The following is a 22665-nucleotide window of genomic DNA, read 5'->3' on the forward strand; positions in this document are numbered from 1 at the left end:
CGCTGGCGTGTCAGCGAGAAACACCGCTTTGATGTCGGATGTTTGTTTGCTGTGTGTCCTTCAGTGAACTTGGGAAAACCTCTTTTCAGAGTCGATGAGCGCTTTATCCACACGACTGTCAACGTCTATAACGCTGTTTAGAAACAGACAGTATACGCTGAAGTAAACATCAGTTTGAGTGGCATCTTGTGACGAGATCTTTAAATAATTCCAACATGGGATCAAAAGAAGCTATTTAAATACATATTAACAAATTTATATTTATAATATATTTATATATGAATATTTATTAAAAAAATATTTATACAGTACATAGATATATTTAGATAAATTTATATTACAAAAAAAAAAATTTTGTTTTTAATTATACCGTTTAATTATAAATGTATTATAATGAAAATATAAATACATAAAAATTATATATATACATACACACACACAAGCACATTTGTAGAATGTATAAAATAGGCTAATAATTATTATTATATTATAAAAGAAAAAAAAACTTGTGATTGTGATATTTTAGAAAATAAGATTGGATTTTACTGCAATTAAAAAACATGGTAAAGTCATTTTAATGCACATATTTTTATTTAAGTGTTTAAGTTATATTGAAGTGTTTTATTTTGACTTTTTATTTTAAATATTCTACTTTAAGAATGACTTTTGTGGAATTTTTGATTTTTCCAATATAAAAAAAAAACAGGGTAAAGTCACTGTAATGCAAATATTTAAACTTTCTTTTTTATTTTAACCTTTTTTAGTAAATTATTATTTCGACTTTTTATTTTTAAAATACATTTAGAATTTTGTTTATGATTTAATCAATTATTAGCTTTTCACAAACTCAGGAAACCCTGGTCTAAATGTCTGTCTTCGTAAATTACAAAAAATATATCATATATACTGTATAAGGGCATCATTCAATATTCATTATATCATTTTCAAAATATGATCATTTCAAATTATGCGTATGTATACAAAACTATTATATGTAAAATGATGTGTGTATTTTAAAATATAGCACAAACAGGCTGAAGCTGCTGCATTGTGACGCATTGCGACATTAATTGCTTCCAGTGTGACTGAACAGAATTTTAATGCTATTTTTCAAATATTATTAATTTCACTGGGTGTAACACAGTTGCACCTGTAAGGGATATAGTGTTATTATTTCTGCGCTCGGATCTGGGGGCTTTGTTGGTTCGGGCGATCTCTAATGTCACATTCTCTCTGCGAGCGGCCGCCGCTTCTGGGAACCAGAGTCAATTACCAACAAATAATTACAGAAACATTTGAGTGGCTCGTCAGATGCGGGGAAGGTTCGTCAAGGTTAAGATTTCTCATAAAACAATTTCATGCTGCTTTAAAGTTGCCTAAAGTTAAAGTCAACATAAATCAAATCCACCACATTTACTTTAATACACGCTCTTGGTGTTATTTGGGAAACATTAATCAGTGAAAGTGATTCTAGATGAGTGCTTCCCTTTTTATCAGCTTTAAAATAGCAGTTTATTTATTTATTTTATTTTAATGTATAAAATAATGACAACATTTAATCTCTTAAAATAAGTGTTTTATTTTTTACTTTTTTTTTTAAATTGTAATTTGACATTTTTTTTATTTAATGAATAAGCTTTTCACAAACTCAGGAAACCCTGCTCTGAAGTCTCCGTAAATCTTTCATCAATCCACTTTTCGCTCAACAATCCAATCCTGACACATAAATTGAATGATGAAAGTAAAGCCGGTTTTGAATGTCACGTCATGCTGACTTTAAACAGGTTCTGGTTTGAGTCTCACCATCCACGCCGTCACAAAATCACCCATCCACGTTCCTACAGCAGCCATCTTCATCAAGCTCTCGTTCCTGATGCCCATGTACTCCGTCACCATGTGAGGCCTGTAGAGACAGTTTTCAACATTTACCATGGTAATACCACATTTGTTTTTTAATTTTCCATGGTAATACCATGCCTTTTGGACATGTATCTTTAAAATACCATGTTTTTGAACATGTCCCACTGCAATTTAATGTTTTTTTAACTCTTACCACCGTAATATCAAGTTTTTTGATAATTTCCCATGTTTTTGGACATGCATCAGTACTACTTTGCTTTTATGAACATTTCCCATGTTAATGCCATGTTTTTGGGCATGCACCATTGTAATACAGGTACATCTCAAAAAATTTGAATATCATGAAAAAGGTCAATATTGTTTGTATATATTATATAGATTCATTACACATAGAGTGAAATATTTCAAGCCTTTATTTCTTGAAATAAAATTATGAAAATAATTATGGCTTACAGATAATGAAAACCCAAAATTCAGTGTCTCAGAAAATTAGAATATTACATAAGATCAATAAAAAACAGAAACAGATATTTTAAACAGAAATGTCAGGCTTCTGAAAAGTATGTTCATTTCTATGCACTCAATACTTGGTTGGGCCTCCTTTTGCATGAATCACTGCATCAATGCGGCGTGGCATGGAGGTGATCAGCCTGTGGCACTGCTCAGGTGTAATGGAAGCCCAGGTTGCTTTGATAGCCGCCTTCAGGTCATCTGCATTGTTGGGTCTGGTGTCTCTCATCTTCCTCTTGACAATACCTCATAGATTCTCTATGGGGTTCAGGTCAGGTGAGTTTGCTGGCCAATCAAGCACAGTAACACCATGGCCATTGAACCAGCTTTTGGTACCTTTGGCAGTGTGGGCAGGTGCCAAGTCCTGCTGGAAACTGAAATCAGCATCTCCATAAAGCTTGACAGCAGAAGGAAGCATGAAGTGCTCTAAAATCTCCTGGTAGATGGCTGCGTTGACTGTGGACTTCAGAAAACACAGTGGACCAACACCAGCAGATGACATGGCAGCCCAAATCATCTCTGACTGTGGAAACTTCACACTGGACTTCAAGCAACATGGATTCTGTGCCTCTCCACTCTTCCTCCAGACTCTGAAATGCTAAAATTTACTTTCATCTGAAAAGAGGACTTTGGAGCACTGAGCAACAGTCCAGTTCTTTTTCTCCACAGCCCAGGTAAGATGCTTCTGACGTTGTCTCTGGTTCAGAAGTGGCTTGGTAGCTCTTTTCCTGAAGACGTCTGAGCGTGGAGACTCTTGATGCACTGACTCCAGCTTCAGTCCACTCCTTGTGAAGCTCTCCCAAGTGTTTGAATCAGCTTTGCTTGACAGTATTCTCAAGCTTGCGGTCATCCCTGTTGCTTGTGCACCTTTTCCTACCCAAATTCTTCCTTCCAGTCAACTTTGCATTTAATATGCTTTGATACAGCACTCTGTGAACAGCCACAGCTTTCAGTAATGACCCTCTGTGACTTACCCTCTTTGTGGAGGGCGTCAATGTTCGTCTTCTGGATCATTGCCAAGTCAGCAGTCTTCTCCATTATTGTGGTTTCAAAGAACAAGAGATACCCTGAATTTATACTGTAGAGATGGTCATTAATTGAAACAACTGTAACTATTCTAATATTTTGAGATACTGATTTTTGACTTTCATGAGCTGTAAGCTCTAATCATCAAAATTAAAACAAAAAACTTTTGAAATGTTTTACATGTAATGAATCTAAAATATATGAAAGTTGCACTTTTTGAAATAAGTTACAAGAAAAAATTAACTTTTTCGCGATATTCAAATTTTTTGAGATGTACCATGTTTTTGAAGAGTTACCATGGTAAAACCATGTTTTTTTGCCCATTTCCCATGTTAAGAGACACTGTGATCTGGTCAGTCTGATGTTTTGTGTCACAGCTGATCACGAGGTGTAACTGCTTCAGCTGCATCTTCTCCAGAAGCTTTTACCTGACCTGACATCTGCTGGATGGAGTGTTTCAATCAGGACATGCTAACATCATCAGCAACACTTCAGAGGTCTTTATAATACATTCAGGGGATGACTGGCTTCCAGAAAATGATCCAACACAAATAAAAACACAGCCAAGCGTTCACACGTTGTGACAGCGAGCGAATGTAATCTCTTTACGCAGCTTTTATGCCGTCAGAAGTGTTTACAGGCCTTGAACAGGTACAAACTCGTTAATCTGCTTATGCACGTCGCTTTGTGGATTACAGACGGCGGGAAACGCAGAACAAGGCCAATTTTATTGCACACAAATGTCAGAATGTCAGGTTCTTTGGTCTTGGTGTTAGGGATAATAACACCATTATCCTGTAAATGAGCTTTCATCCTCATTAGCACGTCCAATCAACGCAAATCTGTAAACCAAAGAACGCTTGACCCACATGACGCGCGTGAGATTGAATCTGTATTCCATTCGTTAAGGCCCATCGTTAGAGCGCATGTCCAAAGAGCGACTTATCACCTTCCCCTTGCACCGATAAAGCCGCTTTGATTAGAAGGAAGATTTATTGGTGCATTAAGTCAGTTTCAAACACCCCGCGGTTGTGGAAGGCGGCCAGCCGCTGGGAGTCGTTCACCAAGGGCACAGAGCTAATCGATAATACGGGACCCATCCGATGCAGTCCAGCGCCTCAGACGCTCACGGCTGTGTTAGTATGTAACGCAGCGGCCGGTGTAGGCTGGTGCTGTCTTACAGTATTACACGCCGAGCCAAAGTGAGCTCTCTCTCTCACACACACTCACACGCACACACACACACACACACACTCACTCTCTCACTCGCTCTCTGATTAGTGTCTCAGCTCTTCATTTATTCAACATGGCTGTAATTTTAATGCAGTACTGCTGGGTGACCTAATGAAGAGAAACTAAGTCACATCAGCAGCACAAATGACACACACATCATACCAAGCTTTTTGGAAACATGCAATTTTTAACATGTACCATGGTATTACAATGTTTTTGGACATGTTCTATGGTCACGTCTTTTCCCCCCTTTTCCCATGGTTTCTCATGGTTATAGCATGTTTTTGCATTTATTTTTTACATTTACCGTGGTGTTTTGGACACACACCACAGTATTACAATGTATTTTGAACATATACCATGTAAATATCATTTCAAACATTTACCATGTACTAGCATGTTTTAGTTTTTTTTTTATTTGATGGATTTTTTCATATTTACCATGATAATACCACAGTTTTGAAAATGTATTCTGGTATTACCATGTTTTATACCATGTCAATATCAAGTTTTCTTAATTAATGCAATTTTTTATATTTACCACAATAATACCACAGTTTTAAACATTTACTCAAACATGTCCCATTGTAACGTTTTTGCAAGATTTCCCATGTTTTTGGACATATACCACTGAAATATCATGCTTTTCAAATATTTACCATGGTAATAGTATGTTTTTGAACATTTTCCATGCTAACACCATGTTTTTGGACATGCACAATAGTATTACAATGGTTTGTTTTGGACATATATGATTGAAATTCCATGTTTTTTGAAGATTTACCATGGAAATACAATGTTTTTAAATGTTTCCCATGGCTAACACCATGTATTTGCACAATAGCATTGCAATGTTTTCAGACACATACAATTGAAATACCTCATTTTTCAAATATTTACCATGGTAATACCATGTTTTACAAACATTTACCATAGTAATACCATGTTTTAAAACATTTTCCATGGTAATGCATGTTTTCGAACATTTCCCATGATAATACTATGACTTTGGACATTACAATTTATTTATTTGCTTATTTATTTATTATTGTTTTTGGACATGTACCATTGAAATACACCCCCCCCCCCCCCCCCCCCCCCCGATAATACCATGTTTTTTGAACATAAAATGTATTTTTCCCAGATCACTGTAAGGAGATTGATTATTAATTGAAAGGAAGAGTTCAACAGCTTGCTCGTACACATGTGGTTTAACCGAACGATTCCCCAGAGTCTCTTCTGTTAATTATAGTTCTACAGCAGCCTGGTTCATGAAAAATGAAACGCGCTGCTAAAAAAATGAGGTCACATATGCTGCACGAGTTGATTTGAATCAACAAAACCAGCCGTCACTGCTGGAAGCGAGCGGGCCTGATGAGGGAGGAACATCAGGTGAGCAGGCCCTCGTTCCTGGAAGTCAGAGAGGCCCGTGACAGGATTACTGATGTGTCTGGATGTGTCGGTATTCCCGGGATGAGTGTGTCAGCCGTGAGAATTAATATGAATGATGCTCCCGAGCGGCTGCTAATGAGTCCAGTCATGATTTGACGAATTTAAACTCCAGTGGCTGCTTAAATTTTCAATGTGCCTTTGGTGTGTTTTCAGGGCCGCAGACGGAATCGGTCTGATTCGGCCGCTGGCCGACTCCCAGAGATGTTTGTGACTTTCTCACCGGCTCCTGAGGCACGACTGAATTTTAATTAGACATGTCTCAGGAACCACAAATCTGAAATCCACCCTAAAACGCTTTCTTGAGCCTCACTGGCACCTTACAGGACAGAATTACGATCAGGCCGAGTGATGGCCATCACATTCTCTACAAGAACCCATCTAGAACTCTTAAAGTCAGGATGAAATGTAAATTCACCCCATTTACTTTCTTAACACGCTATTAGGCTCATTGTAAATTATTCACCAATGCATATGTCTCAGTTTTGTCTTTTTTTTTATCAGATTCATTGTTATTTTAGAATCTATAATATAATACTGTTATAGGTTTTGTTATATTTTTTTTATAGTGATTTTCATGTGTTTTTGTTATATTTTGAGTTTTTTAAATATCGTATTTATTAATTTTTGTTTATCGTTCACTTTAGTTTATATAATTGTATTTATTTTAGTACATCAAGTTATATTAAATGAATATGAGAAATGCAGTTTTTATTCGTTTTTGTATGTCTTGTATATGCATATGTTTATTTTGTTTATTAAGGTACTTTAGCATCAAGATTAGGGCTGTCAAGCAATTACAATTTTTTATCTAATTAATTTCATGCTGTGATGATTAATTAATTGCAAATTAATCACACATCAATTATGGCAGAGAAATAACCCACAAAAGATGTTTGTCATTATTATTATTAGAAGAGAAAAGCATTGAACAGACATCACAAAAAGTAGCTTAAATATTTTAATTAAACATAGCATAAATAATGATAATAAGTAGATATTAAGTTAAATGATACTATATATAGATGGATGGATGGATTTAGAATGTTCTTTTTCTCTGAGAATTATTTCACTAAAAGCACATCTTCTAGAAAAATCTTTAGTCTTTTAATCTTAGAATGCTTAAAATGAAATGAAAATGGACTATATTTCTGTTACCATGTCTGAACAGATTAATCCCTCTTTATTTTTCAACCACCGTGTAAATTCCCCATAAATCAGTTTCAGCCCCACCCTACATTTATTATCATTATTGAATATCCTGTTTTACTCTGAAATGCTTCACATTGTGACAGTCAAACTGCTTGCCGACATCTGAAATGAACAAATGCAAATCAATAAACGTGTAAATGTCAGCGCTGTTATTTGCTCTCATTTAGGCCAGTTTCCGTTTGCAATCTTAAAGCAGAACTGCAGCCATGGAGAGAGCCAGAAACAGAATAAAACAAGCTGATTAATAAGAGGAATTAGTAAATGTTCCTCACACACAAATGAGAATGTAAATTATGCAGATTCTGCGGCTCTCCTGAGGGAAACGCATCCTGGACTAAAGGCACTTTTGCCAAAGTTTAGACATCGAGTGTTAGATTAGACAGCTACTAGTGCAGAAACCGCTTGATTTATGGCACCAGCAACTTGTAAAGCAGCACTTAACATGATCATCATGTTGAGCGGTTGGTCTGGCTGCTGCACACACACACTTAAACGGCGTGTCACTTCCTGATATACGATTCGGCCTATACGTGCATCTGTTAATCCCAGGGGAGTTTCACAGTTGTCATGGTAACAACAGAAGCGGTTTGTCTCCAGCTGGGTTGACCTGTGAGAGATGCCTAGCCCCGCCCACTACAGCCCAGGCCCCACCCCCTGGCCTACATAGTCAAACTGCTTTTCTTCCCCGAACTGATTCTCTGGTTCACGGCTTCAAATTCACAAAAAACTTGACCCAGTTAAAAGGGTTTTGTTTACCCTAAAAATAAATTCTGTCATTTACTCACCCATTGAATGCCAATGAGTTTTTTGAACATACACCATGGTATTATCATGTTTTTGGACATTTACTATAGTATTATGAAGTTTTTTGGACATGCACCATTGAAATACCATGATTTATAAACATGTCATAATCATGTTTTTGGGACATGTCCCATACTGCTATCATGTTTTTTGAACGTTTCTAATCTCAATATCATGTTTTTGGACATTCACCATATTTGTGATGTTTACATGTACCATTAGAATGTTTTTTGAACATTTCCCATGTTCATACCATGTTTTTGAACGTTCACCATAGTTTTATGATGTTTTTAGACCTGTATCATTGAAATACCATGTTTTTTAAACATCTACCATGGTATTACCATGCTTTTGGACATGTCCCATGCTAATATATATATTTTGAACATTTCCAATGTCAATACCATGTTATTGGAGTTTTATCTCTCTCTTTTTTTTTTTACATACACCATTTAATCGCTATGTTTTTTGAACATTAGAAATACCATATTTTTCATATTTCACCATATTTAAGAGTATTACGCTATTTTTGGACACATACCATTGAAATACCAAGTTTTTTTGGACATGTCCCATGGTAATACCATGTTCTTGTACATGCACTATAGTATTAAGATGTTTGTAGAACATTTACCATTGTGATAGCATGTTTTTTTGAACGTTTACCATGATGATACCATGTTTTTCATATTACGCAGTTTTTTTGTTTGTTTGTTTTTTCGATGTACCATTGTCCTGGCCAAATTCCCTCTACTGGCCCTTGTCAATCATGGCCTCCTAATAATCCCCATACACTTGATTGGCTCAATGACTCTCTCTCGTCTCCACCTGTAGCTGGTGTGTGGTGAGCGCACTGGTGCCGTTGTGCTGTGGCTGCCGTCGCATCATCCAAGTGGATGCTGCACACTGGTGGTGGTTGAGGAGAGACCCCCCCCCACACGATTGTAAAGCGCTTTGGGTGTACGACAATACACAATAAAGTGCTATATAAATGCATCATTCATTTATTTATTGAATTTTTTTTTTTTTTTAAATATGTACCATAGTATTACCATGTTTTATTAGACATGTACTGTGGCATATGGATATGTAATTCATTCAGTACAATGTTACATATTAATTATGCATTGTTTAATCTGTTTAATAAAATCTGTCATAATTTTTGTTGTGGAGCACAACGACCAGTGAATCTCCAGAAAAGACAAAACCTGTGAACTACTCCTTTAGATCAAATCACACATTTATCAATATTAAATAATGTGTCATGTGTCATTCTGACATATTAATATAACTCAAATCTACATGCATATGAAAAGCCGTTACCTAGACACTCATTTTTGATTTATCATAATTATCTGGGAGCGCGACTGATTTATTAGGTTTGGTCTGAAACACAGGATATTGATTAAAATGAAATTTAATGTTCTTCTGCTGGTGAAATAAAACAGATGAGCTCCATCCTGTCCTCTAACCTGCGCTTCAAATTGTGAAGGTCAAAGGTCGCGGTCATTGGATCTGGGAGCCTATGACCTTCAAATATCTGCCTCAAAATGAGATATTCTGTGTGCTGTGGGTCTACTGGGCAGATATTGATTATGTGGTGAGGTGTCAGCGCCGCCGGCTCACAAACATCACCTTCAGGACCTCAACATTTATCTAGGGAGCCAGACAGGATGTGTGTGCGCGTTTTCAATTACACGCGACTACAGCTCCGTTACAGCCCAGTTAGTCCGTCTACAAGTGCTGGATTGAAACGGAAACAGAAGAAATAAGAGATTCACTTTTATACGCCACAGAAGACGTCCACCTTATCTTATTTTGCAACGCGGAAGTAATAATTTTGGTTCTTTAGCCGCTGTAGGAGAAATAACAAAGTGAAGTAAAGGATAAAACTCTTTGCGCTGTGAAATTGATAATAAATTGAAATAATATGATAATAAATACCAATTTTGAAAATAAAACAATAACAGGCTGTATTTTTACAAGTACACGCTCAAATAAATACATTTTAAAAATCCCCTCATGTTCTGTCCATATCCCAGTTTCTCCAATGTTTATGCCCATATATGGTTTTTCCTGTTCCTGTGCCCATTAAGTTTGATTTGATTCCAGCTGTGTCCCATTGATTTCCTCGTTTCATTCTGATTATTTAAGCCCTGTGGTTTTCTGTGTCCAGTGTCTGGTATTGTTTGTCTTGCCTGTGCTACACATGTGTCTCCTGACTTCCCTGTGTGTTCCTTTGGATGAATAAAGACTGTTATAATTGTGAAACTCCTAAGTCTCCACGTCTCCTCGCTCCAGCACAGTAGGCACGCGTGACAGAATACTGGACCAAGACAGAAAAGTAAGCGGCGCCTCCTTTTCCCGGTTTTGTTTCCGATTTTTGTTTTCCCTTTTCTCCCCTGCAGCTATGGAAACAGCGCTCGCTTTTCTACCCTAGCCCGGCTGTTTCTCCCTTTTGATGAGTTCGCCTGAGAATTCTGCGGGCTCGCCGCAAGGACAGCGTTGGACAACACCATGCTGAATTCCTTGTTCTGGATCGGGGCCAATTACCATCGCCCCGTCGACCTCCCAGACACCACTGGACTGAGCTGGAGGGAAGGGATCCTCCGGTGTCTGGAGAGCGTCCGGCCCTGATCCAGAACCAGCCCGCTGTCCAGCCTGTCAACTGTTCCCCAGTTTTATTTATGAATATACTGTATATTACACATATAAAGCATAAGATATATATGCAATATAAGTAATATATGATGAAAATGGAATACATAATATTATGTATTAATGCATACATATCTTGTGCTTTATATATAAAGCACAATAGATGCATAAATACATCATCTATAGTATAAATAAAATAATGAAGAACACAAGATCCAGGGGGCGAGGTTGGATCCAGATCCAACTCCTCCTACCTCAGATATACCTAAACCCACCCATCTCCACCCCCTAGCTGTGGATCCAACCACGCCCCCTGGATCTTTGTTCTGCAGTGAGGGGCTACTGGTAAAACTGGGATGACTGTTGCTGTAATGCATTGTGGGACTGTCTGCAGTGCTGCTTTGGAAATGAGAGTGAGTGTGTATCTGAGAGCAGCTGTGTCGATCAGACTGGTGCCACGTTGGCTCCTAATTGGCCGTGAGTAATGCGATCTGCATGCGCGCTGCACTCTTAATTAAATAACGCTGCTTAATTAGTGCATGATGTATGCCTGGAACAGACGCCTCGAGCACTGACGAGTTAAAGCGGCTGACTCCGCCCCCTCTCACAGCCCCGCCCACATCACACACTGAGCTGAGGATGAAGATCATTATCATCATCAGTGTGTAGGGCTCTAGATGCAGTAATGATGTGATTAATGATGCCTTAATGATTTGATAAAGGCGAACATGATGTCATAAAGGAGCGATGATGTCATTTATAAAAATGATGTTTCATTCGCTATGAAATCTGTCCAACGTTTTTATAACCTGCAGAGAGAGAATGTTTATGATGTTCATTTCAATCATAAGTGCATTGAGCGGCCGCCAGAGAGCTGTTCAGTGTGTGTGTGTGTGTGTGTGTGTGTGAAGGGGGAGGAAGCAGAACTGGTTGTTAGGAGTGTGTGATGTGGGGGTTTGAGCGGGTGTTATTGTGTGTGTGTGTGTGTGTGTCACAGAGAATAAAAGAATATCAATGAGAAAGATGAGAGGCAACAGATGCTGAGAGAGATTTTCTGTGTTTATGCATATATTTATACACACACACAAACACACATACACACAAAAGTATGACATAGAGATGCATTAATAAATCATCTACAATAAGTATATGTATTTATAGTATATAAAGTATATATGTATTTTTTTGCATAAATATTTAAAGGATTAGTTCACTTTTAAAAAAACTTTTGCTGATAATTTACTCACCCCCATGTCATCCAAGATGTCCATGTCTTTCTTTCTTCAGTCGAAAAGAAATTAAGGTTTTTGAAGAAAACATTTCTCCATATAATGGACTTCATTGGGACCCAAACGGTTCAAGGTCCAAATGACAGTTTCAGTGCAGCTTCAAAGGGCTTTAAACGATACCAGACGATGAATAAGGGTCTTATCTAGCGAAACGATCGGTCATTTCAAAAATAAATAAAAAAGTTTAAGTTTTATAAGCACAAATGCTGGCCTTGCTCTGTTCTGTGATGCGCGTTCATGACGTCACGTAATACGCAATGACGTGGAAAAGGTCACGGTTGAGGTAGGCGGAAGTACCGAGTCAGTAGGCTCTTTAATATTAAAACACCCCGGATACGCACACGAAATGGGCATTTTAAACGATAAACTGACACAAAGACATTTGAATATGTGTATATGGTCCTCCTTCCGCACATTTGTAAACACTGACTCGGTACTCGGTACATCACAGAACAGAGCAAGGCCAGCATTTGTGCTTATAAAACTTAAACTTTTTTATTTATTTTTGAAATGACCAATCGTTTCGCTAGATAACACCCTTATTCATCGTCTGGTATCGTTTAAAGCCCTTTGAAGCTGCACTGAAACTGTCATTTGGACCTTGAACCGTTTGGGTCCCATTGAAGTCCATTATATGGAGAAATGTTTTCATCAAAAACCTTAATTTCTTTTCGACTGAAGAAAGAAAGACATGGACATCTTGGATGACATGGGGGTGAGTAAATTATCAGCAAAAGTGTTTTTAAAAGTGAACTAATCCTTTAAGTAAAGTTACATGTATAATTTTCATAAGCTTACACACACATGAATGCACAAGCTAAAGATACATAAATTAATAAATAACATAATAAAAATGAATGTTTCACCAGTATTGAAAAAAACTATATATTGTTTACAGTTTATGTCATATTTCACCCCAAATAAAAGAGAAAATATATTATATTTAGCACAAGTACAATCAAGCCTATTTCAGGACCATTAAGATGCAGTCTCACCTCCAAATCTCATTACCATAATGTGAAAAATGAAAAAGTAATCAACTTTACATTTCATTTATACTTTATTAAAAAATAAAGCCGAATAACAATATGCATGTGGTAGCATTTGTTGTACTGATCAAAATTTCTGCTGATTTGCGAGAAAAAAGAATGACAGACAGAATGATTTTCACTACAGTACTACAAAGATGAGAATATAAAAACAACGACAAAACAATGGGTAGAAATGTCAGGAAAAAATCACAATGAAAACAAAAAAGTTCCTAAGTTCCTTGTTCCTAAAATAGGCTTCAATATCATTTTTTATTTATTTATTTTGATTTGGGATGAAATATAACATTTCAACACGAACATACACAATAATCAAGAAACACAAGCTGTATGTGTGTCAAACAACATGTTAATATTCACCACTGTTATTAAAAACAGAATTTCACTAAACCAAGATCACAATAACTGTAGTAACGGCAGCAGTTACCATGGTAAAGCACAGAAGGACAGATGCTGTACGTAAACGTCTCAAGACACTACAGATCTTTTTCAGAGGTTTATTCTGAGAGTAAATCAGAGAGTGACAGTGAGAACATAATGACACGAGCATCAAATCTTACAAGCACTGTATGTGCGTCAGGCTCATGAGAGGCAGCTCGCCTCTCCTCACAGGTGTAAACAATCATCTCTCATGACAGAGCTGAAAACGGCAGACACAGCTCACATGCTGTCAGAGAGACAGAAGCAGAGAGACACCAACTCACTCAAGTGCTGTACAACAGCGCCACCTAGCCACAAACATCATTAACCCTACAAATACACACATGATCAAACTTTGCTAATGTACTCAATCTCTTCGTCTTCTGTTGCATTGATAGTTTAGAGTTTTTTATCCAGTCAATGCTCTTTTTACTGTGGCCAAAAGAGCTCAACGCGCTGCAACTTCAGAAAACACATGCAAATAGAAAAAACACCTGCAAATTAAGAAAACAACTTCATCAATTTGACAACACACTCGCAGCAAATGCTCACAACACAACCAAACAAAGAAACGCACTGCAAATACTCAACGCGTTTCTTTGTTTGGTTGTGTTGTGAGCATTTGCTGCGAGTGTGTTGTTCTTAATTTGCAGGTGTTTTTTCTATTTGCAGCACGTTGAGCTCTCTCGGCCACCGTATCTTTTAGTGTAATTGTACAAACGCCCAGCTTCAGCTTCTCGTGTCTTTTTGCTGTTAAATCTCTAATGATTTTTCTCAAGTAAACGTCAAAATAACTGTATTGATATTTCCAGATGAACACTTACTGGACTGAAGCAGCTCAGCTTTACTTGATTCTCCATCAATCATTTTCAAATCTGATCATCAGGATCTTTTGAGTAGCGTTTGTTTCCAGAAGCTTTACTTTCTCTGTTCCTCAGCGGAGGAATGATCTTCACAAGCCTCCACAACATCTCACATCTTCTGAGGAGCGTTTATTTCTTCATCTCTCAATCAGCATTGCATTGCATTATATGTTTGGATCGTTTCAATCTCATTTTACTGAGATATAGAGACCACTGACATTAAGATCATTTTATGTCAGTATCTGCTGTACTGTTATAAAGATCTCATTGAAGCCTCAGATTTTAATCTTACTTTCTGACCATAAATATCATTATCTGCACCATGTATGTATATACACACACATAGTATTATTATTATAATTTTTAATTATAATTTATACAAAAAGACAATAAATAAATAGGTTTTCATATTTACCAAAGCTAAATTTGACTTAGCTTTAATATACAATATTTTTAATAATTTAAAATAAAAATAATTATATAAATAGTATACAGTATATACATTCATATACATATACGTACAGATACAAACAATATCTACACATATTGTAAGTGAGTATTAGTTGAGTCTCAGAAGTACTTGTATGACACTCAAATGTTCCAAAAGAGTAATTTATGAAGTTCTGTTCTAGTTATAATGCTGCCTCAGGAAACAGCTGCCTATGTAGGTAGTAGACAGCAAGGCAGCTCACTAGGTTTTGGAAGAGAGAGCATCTGTTTAGACATTTAGTGTCTGTTCTGTGAAGGTTGGCAGATTTAGCATTCTGCTCATGAAAACCCAGATTATGCAGTTTTGGATGAAATCTTTTATGATCTGGATAGAAGATATTGCTAAAAGTTGCTCGGAGACTTTTCAAGTCACTCAGTCATAATTGCACCAGCGATGGAAAATTCTGAGAATAATGCCCATCTGCACTCTTCATATCTTTGTTCATCAAAGTTCTGATGATTTAATAAATCAACAAAGGTTTCTCGCACTCACAAATGTATCAAACTAGTCTTTGATCAGTCACAAACATTCATTCTGATGGTGCTTTTATGGCCAGGAACAATCGGCAGGACTGACCGCGTTTAACCTTGAGAAGACGTATGGCGACACGATCGCTCAACATTCAATCTCACTGAAAAATGGTACAGCCATTCTCCAAACAGTGCAGTGTAATGTGAAAGCATCGGCTGTGTGCAGAGCTCAACATTAGCTGGCGAAATGAACCGAAAGTGAGGCATCCATCTTATCGCGTGAAATTGAAGCGGTGCCACGTTTTCAAACGGCCCACGGTTGACTGTACGCACATGAGCTGATCTGAGATCATACGTCCTCTGATAATGTAAAGCAGACTGAAGATGCTGATTCTCAGGTCAGAGCTTAAATGCACTTATAGGATTCATGCACGGCTGGTCAAATCAATTCCTCAGTAGAGAATAGAGAGCCATTCTTGTGCAGAATTGCAGTGCAATGACATTTTTGAGTAAAATCATACAAAAATAATAAATATCTTTCTGTTGCACACAACAAAACAATCAATGTAGTCTGATTCAGTAATGATTCTGTAAGATGGTTCTTTTGGATTAATCTATTTCAAAAAGTCCCTACAGTTAATATGTAGCTTGTTTTACAAATAAATACATCTCATGAGCTGGTTCGTTTAACTGAGTCGCTCAAAAAGCATCATGATTCAGCCCCAAACACACTCAAAGATTTGAACCACCAGTCATCATTTGAATCAATCAGCGGTCCTGGACTCATTTACTATCATTGTAATAGTTACGACCAATTACTGGGACTTTCTAAAAAGAATACAATAATCATTAATGGAATTAAAGAGCCAGAAATCGTTAAACTCCTTACAGCGGCCGTCCTTAATGAGAAAAAGCTGGGAGGAGGGAATGAAGGATCATTTTTCTAATTAAACACGAGATATCTCTTACCCCATCCGTCCGCTCATGAGTAGAATGAGGTTATAGATGTGAGAAAAGATGAAGAGCGAGAGGATCGTGCTGAAAAACATGGTCATCCAAGAGCCGTGGTCCTCACGAAACATCTTCAGACGCAGGAGACGACCTGAGACACCAAAAAGAAACCACATTTAACATTTAAACAAATAAGAGTAGTGCATGTGTTGCGATGCTTGACACATAACCAGATCATGATGATGTGTCTGTGATAAAAGACACTTATACCACTACATTTGAATATTACTTATATATTATGTTTTTATACAATTTTGAATGAGCTTTTATTTCTATAATTTCAGTTTTTATTTTTAGAAATTGTTATGCACTTTTAGAATTTGTATTAGTTTTTGTTCCTTTAAAATATTACTATTTGAGCTGAATTTATTTTTATTTTAGCTTTAGTTTTAGTTAATTTTTTTTAAGTTAGTGCTTCAACCATGGCAACATTTCTTTCTTTTTTTTAAATTATATTTTTATAACCTTTTTTAAAAAACAATCATACATTGCCCAAAACATTGTAAAAGCAGGAAAAATTCATAACAACAGCATCATGTAATGACAACACAAAATAAATACATAAACACAGAAAAAAAAAAAAAAAACTTACGCTACATTTTTTTTAAGGTAAGTGGTTGCAAACAATTAATTTAATTTTAATTTTTTTTAAAGTTAGTCAATTAAATGTGTTTATTTAAATAAATTAAAATGAACTGATTGCAACCACTTACCTTAAAAAATTTAGTAAATTCAATTAATATTTTTTTTCAGTGTAGTACGGGCTGCACGATAAAGGTTAAACTAATAATCAAGATTATTTTGCCCCAAAGTTTTTAATCACGATTATTAATCACTATGACTGAATATTTGCACTTTCACAACAAATTAAGAAAACATCAACCAGGGTTATTACTGTTAACTAAAATTAAAATGAATTAAAAAAATAAAATATACATTTATTTATTCAATAAAAAAAAACTAAAACAAAAACTTTATTTCAACAATTCTCATTTTAATTCTGTTTGACTTGATGTACTAAAATAACTAACTAAAGCTGAATTAAATAAATAAATAAATACACAACGCTGACTTTTCCTCTCAAAAAGCTAAAACCTCATATTAACTATACAAGAATTCATAAATTATGTTAATGTTTTTTCTATTAAAACAACAAGAATTCAAACAACACGGTCGAGATTAATCTTTGGATGTGTTGCAAATATCACAGATGATGTATAAATGTACGTATAAATAAATAAATAAAAACAATGAACCCACAGAAAATAGAAGAATACAGAGAAAGAAGAGCCAACTGAAATCTAATTTTCATTACGTTTTTCATCAAATATTAATATTTTATGTTAGCTTCATGCCTAAAATGTTTTTGATAGTTTTATTTAACAACGGTAACCCTGCAGTTGGTATCGGCACGACCTTCACTGATCCAGACATGATAATTAGCACCTGGAAAGCTCCATACAACTAATCATCTCTGCAACCTGTGACTTCTGCTGATTAAAGCGTCTGACCACACGTCGAGCGCCAGGTTTTGCCTCACAGACCCAATGAACCTGTCAAAAGAGTGCGCTTTTGTATTTTCCTCAACAGCAATCGATCCTCAGAACTGCTGTTTTGGTTTCATGAAGAGGCCTACATCATTACAGCGGCGTTATTCATGACCTGCGAGCAAATTTCCATTATTTTCCTTCACCTGAAGGATCAAATGACAGTAGGGAACATCTTTCTTTGTCTCTGGCTCTCTTTCAGAGCGTGAGATTGATTCAGATGTCGGGGAAGCCGCTCTGAATGCTTAATCGCGCCCTTCAGCGTCTGTCACGGAGGTGATTTCGGTCCTGCGAGTGGAGAGGAAGGTTTCACGGCTTTCGAGTGTCTGTTTAAAGTGATTAAAGACGACTAAAGTTAAAGACGGTGTCAGTAGCACTTACACGGACCGAGTCTGATCATTACACACACATGGAGCATTTTAACGACGCTGAAGGCCTTCCTCTCTGAAACCTATGTTGGTGTGTACACCCTTCATAGGGAGCATCTTAATTGACATTTGGAGCACACTACATAGGCAGCTACTTCAAGATACATTTATTTAAGTAGCAAAATGACTTAAGATAGAAAGTCTTGTTTTCTAAACAATAATAATTGTTTTCCCGTTGAATAAAGTTAATTTTTTTATCCCCATTGACAGACATTTGTTCTTGTTTTAAGCAAAACTTGCTTGTTTTATGAAAAAAAGGCATCAAAAATAAGACTTAATATCTTAAATTTCCAGAAAATGTATCTTGATTTAAATACAATCTCACAGGAACCTCAATTTTCAAATTTGGAACATAACTTATTGAGAGATTATAACATTTTGTAAAATATTTATTTCATATAAAATATTAAAATTTTGATACAGTGCATTTTCTTTACAGTAAATTTTAACTTCTATAACTTTTTGATACTTTAATATTTTGCAATGATTCCACTTCTGCAGTAATCTGCAGATTGTCTTCTTAAAAAAAGAGTCCTGTGAGGTCTGTATTCCAAAGCGTTCATGAATTATAACAATTTAAGTTTGGATAGTGCACTTTCACATCTATTTTCAAAAATCACTATTTAAAAAAAAAAACTTAATTTTCAGATATTTGTACAAGAAAACAACAGAAACAATAAGGAAGAAAGTAATTTTGCTGCATTATCTATAAGCATATTGAGATGACAACAACACAATACTCTAATAAACAAAGATACACAAATAATAAACATGTATTATTGAAATCCATCATCTCATTGCAATGCATTCTCAGTACATGCTTTTAGTTTTTCTGCCCTGTGAAAGTTACAGTATGTTTCATAATACACTGAACCGGATGAGATCAAGGACATTTAGATTCCTTAAACATTCATGACCCATAATCTTCACATCTGCGTTCCCATTTTTGCGCTCTCCATCAGAAATGAAGTTTATCTTTTATATGCTTCAATCGTTTCAGGAAAGATTCAGTTAAATCAGTGAATCATCAAGAAAACTCTCTCAAAGTGAATTATTTATTCGCAATGCTTTCTGAAAGTTGCATCACGTCTCGGCCAGACAGAAAAATCTCATTTGGAGTCAGTAAAAAAGTAGTTCTGCTAAATGAAAATATCCAAGTCTCACACACACACACACACACACACACACACACACACACACTGAGAGAGAGAGTTTTAGCACCTCACAGTTTGTTTTTATAGCACTAGTGTGTTTGTTTAGCAGCTGACGGTTCATTTTTCAGCCACTTTACAGCTTGTGAGCTTCTTCCTCAGTTACTGACACTCTCCTGTCAGCGATCTGGCGCCGAGCAATTCATCTCTCCATTAGATCAGCGCTCGGGGCCACAGACCGGCCGACCGCACCGGCCTGAATCAGCAGTAATATATTACGCATATTGTGACAATGAGAGGAAGTGTCCTGCTCATTAGAGCTGAACATTTCCATCTGTCCCGCTAACCCTGTCAAACTCACTTTAACTAATAGAGGCCCCAAGAACAAGTCACCGTAATTATTCCTTTAGCAGCTTCCTCTAATTACCAATGAATGTTACCATAGTAATTCCTGGATGAGACAGCCTTGGCATTTACATTAGCATGCACACATGCACACATTCAATGCATAGTGTATTTTTGTCTTGTTTTCTAGCATAAATATCTAAACACTGCAATACGCTGCACAAAACAAAAACAAAAAATCAGTTGGGACTGAAAAGCTACATGACATTCTGCATGCAACCTGCCAATAAATGCCAGAAAGAAGACAAACACAGCATGCAAATAAATGGAAAACTGCCAAAAACATATTTGTAATGAGTATTGTTGTGTTGTTTTTTATTAAAATATCTAAATATTCAAGAAAAGACAAATTTCCTTGAGAAGCAACACTGCATAAGATCCCAACTAGTTTTTATTATAAACACATTACAAAAAAAAAAGAAAGAAATCAGTGCCAGTGCAGTAAGACTATCAGTCCTCTGTCATGTGTCTTGTGTCCTTTTTTGGTTCGTTTCCTGTCCTTGTTTAGTGTCATTATTAGTTCATTCTTGTCCAGCTGTGTTTGTCTTATTATCTATGATTAACCTGTGTATTTCTGTATTATCTATGATTAACCCGTGTAAGTTCCTGTCTGTTTAGTTAGTGTGGTCTGGTCTACTCGTTACTCCCCGGTGTTCCTGTCTGTTTCTTGCCTTGTCTTGCCCTGCCTTGTTTGGTGTCATTAAAGACTGTTATTTGAGATTATCCTCGTCTCCGTGTTCCTCGTTCATCCTTGCTGTGCGCACCATGACAAAGACAAAACACTCTCATTTTAAAACCTTATTACTGCTTCTCAAGTAAATTTATCTATTTTTTTGGAAACTTTTACTGGAAAACAAATATAGATACAAACAAATTAAAAACTCATTAAGAAGCAATTTGCACATGCAAAAAAATAAATAAAAATACAAATTGCAATTTGGTGCAGTTACTCAAAAAGCATCAGTCAGGTTCTCAATGCTGCAATCAACAAAGGCAAGTACATGTCTATTAAAAAAAAACATTGTGTTTTTCAGTTTGAATTAACTTCAGAATGCTGGAAGAAATGCATGTAAATTACAGAATAGGTTAGTGTTCATAAATGGTGTGTAGAATATAGTATGTAGTGTTCAGTATGTAGTGTATGCAGTGTGTACAGCATGTAGACTGCAGAATAAGTGTTCATATATGGTGTGCAGAATGTACTATGTAGTATGTAGTGTGCAGTACGTAGTGTATGCAGTGTGTACAGCATGTAGACTGCAGAATAAGTGTTCATATATGGTGTGCAGAATGTACTATGTAGTATGTAGTGTGCAGTACGTAGTGTATGCAGTGTGTACAGCATGTAGACTGCAGAATAAGTGTTCATATATGGTGTGCAGAATGTACTATGTAGTATGTAGTGTGCAGTACGTAGTGTATGCAGTGTGTACAGCATGTAGACTGCAGAATAAGTGTTCATAAATGGTGTGCAGAATGTACTATGTAGTATGTAGTGTGCAGTACGTAGTGTATGCAGTGTGTACAGCATGTAGACTGCAGAATAAGTGTTCATATATGGTGTGCAGAATGTACTATGTAGTATGTAGTGTGCAGTACGTAGTGTATGCAGTGTGTACAGCATGTAGACTGCAGAATAAGTGTTCATAAATGGTGTGCAGAATGTACTATGTAGTATGTAGTGTGCAGTACGTAGTGTATGCAGTGTGTACAGCATGTAGACTGCAGAATAAGTGTTCATATATGGTGTGAACAATGTTGTATGCAGCATGCAGTATGTAGTGTATGCAAGACAATACAGTTATAAATAAATGTATTGACAAATAATGGCAAAAAAAAAAAATGCATACTTCTCCAAATACTAGAAGAAAAATCATTTTCTACCCCTTTAAAGTATTGCAAGGATTTAAAGTGCATTCATAAAGTACAAACTGTACTTTTATCACAGCAGCATCAGCTGACATCGAGGACATGAAGATGGACTTGAGATTTCTCTGAAGATATGAGCTGCGATATGAGCGCAAACCCATAGAGACGTTTGAAACGCGTCCAACCAGTCACAGCGAACAGTCAGATACACACTTCTGCTTTATGGAGACGTTCAGCGCAAGGCCTCACAAATGCTTCTGAATGCCTTCATTTGCAATGAGACGCTCAGAATGAAATGGTGATGATGTACGCTGGATGAAACAGCCGTTTCTGAAGGTAATGTCTACATATTCGTGCCAATCAGAAACACAGCATGATGGGTCACATCACTGACATTAACCGAGTTCAGACAGATTCTCCAACATCGGCGTCGTGATCAACCTCTGAAACAACATATTAGTGACGCGAAACCCCCGTGAGGATCTATCAGCATCAAACTCACACCTCATTTGGCCCACGTTCTCAACTCAACCCTTCTGCTTAACCTCTTTAGCCTGTTAACTAACCGTCTGTCTTCATGGAAACCATGACGTTGAGTGATAAAACTGCTGTAAAGTGCTGACAAGATCTCGTAACCTGGGACGAATGGGCGAGATGATTTATGACGCACTTCTTATTTTATTCCCTGACATGAGGAAAATGTGTCCTTTAGAGGAGCATTTTATGATAATAATTTATGAGCTCATATTCTGAGCGCTAATTTAAAGTGGTGTGTGTAGTATGTAGCGTGCAGTGTGTGGAGTGTGTTTTTTAGTGTACTGAGTGTAATCTGCAGTGTGTAGTGTACAGCATGTAGAATGCAGAATAAATTGGTGTTCATTAGAAGAATGAAGTATGTAGTGACGTATGTAGAATGAAGTA

General features: G+C 36.5%; 1 protein-coding gene across 1 annotated transcript in view; it reads right to left on the minus strand.

Moving 5' to 3' along the window:
* Positions 1-22665, minus strand: part of tmem117 (transmembrane protein 117) — a 78573-nt gene that overhangs the window by 21832 nt on the left and 34076 nt on the right. Inside the window, exons 3-4 of the mRNA XM_079412107.1 lie at positions 16303-16435; positions 1804-1903 (exon numbers count right to left, since the gene is read on the minus strand). Coding sequence (XP_079268233.1) covers positions 1804-1903; positions 16303-16435 — 233 coding nt within the window. The remainder of the gene's footprint in view (positions 1-1803; positions 1904-16302; positions 16436-22665) is intronic.

This window comes from Barbus barbus (assembly GCF_936440315.1).
Source record: "Barbus barbus genome assembly, chromosome: 48".
Classification (NCBI taxonomy): Eukaryota; Metazoa; Chordata; class Actinopteri; order Cypriniformes; family Cyprinidae; genus Barbus; species Barbus barbus.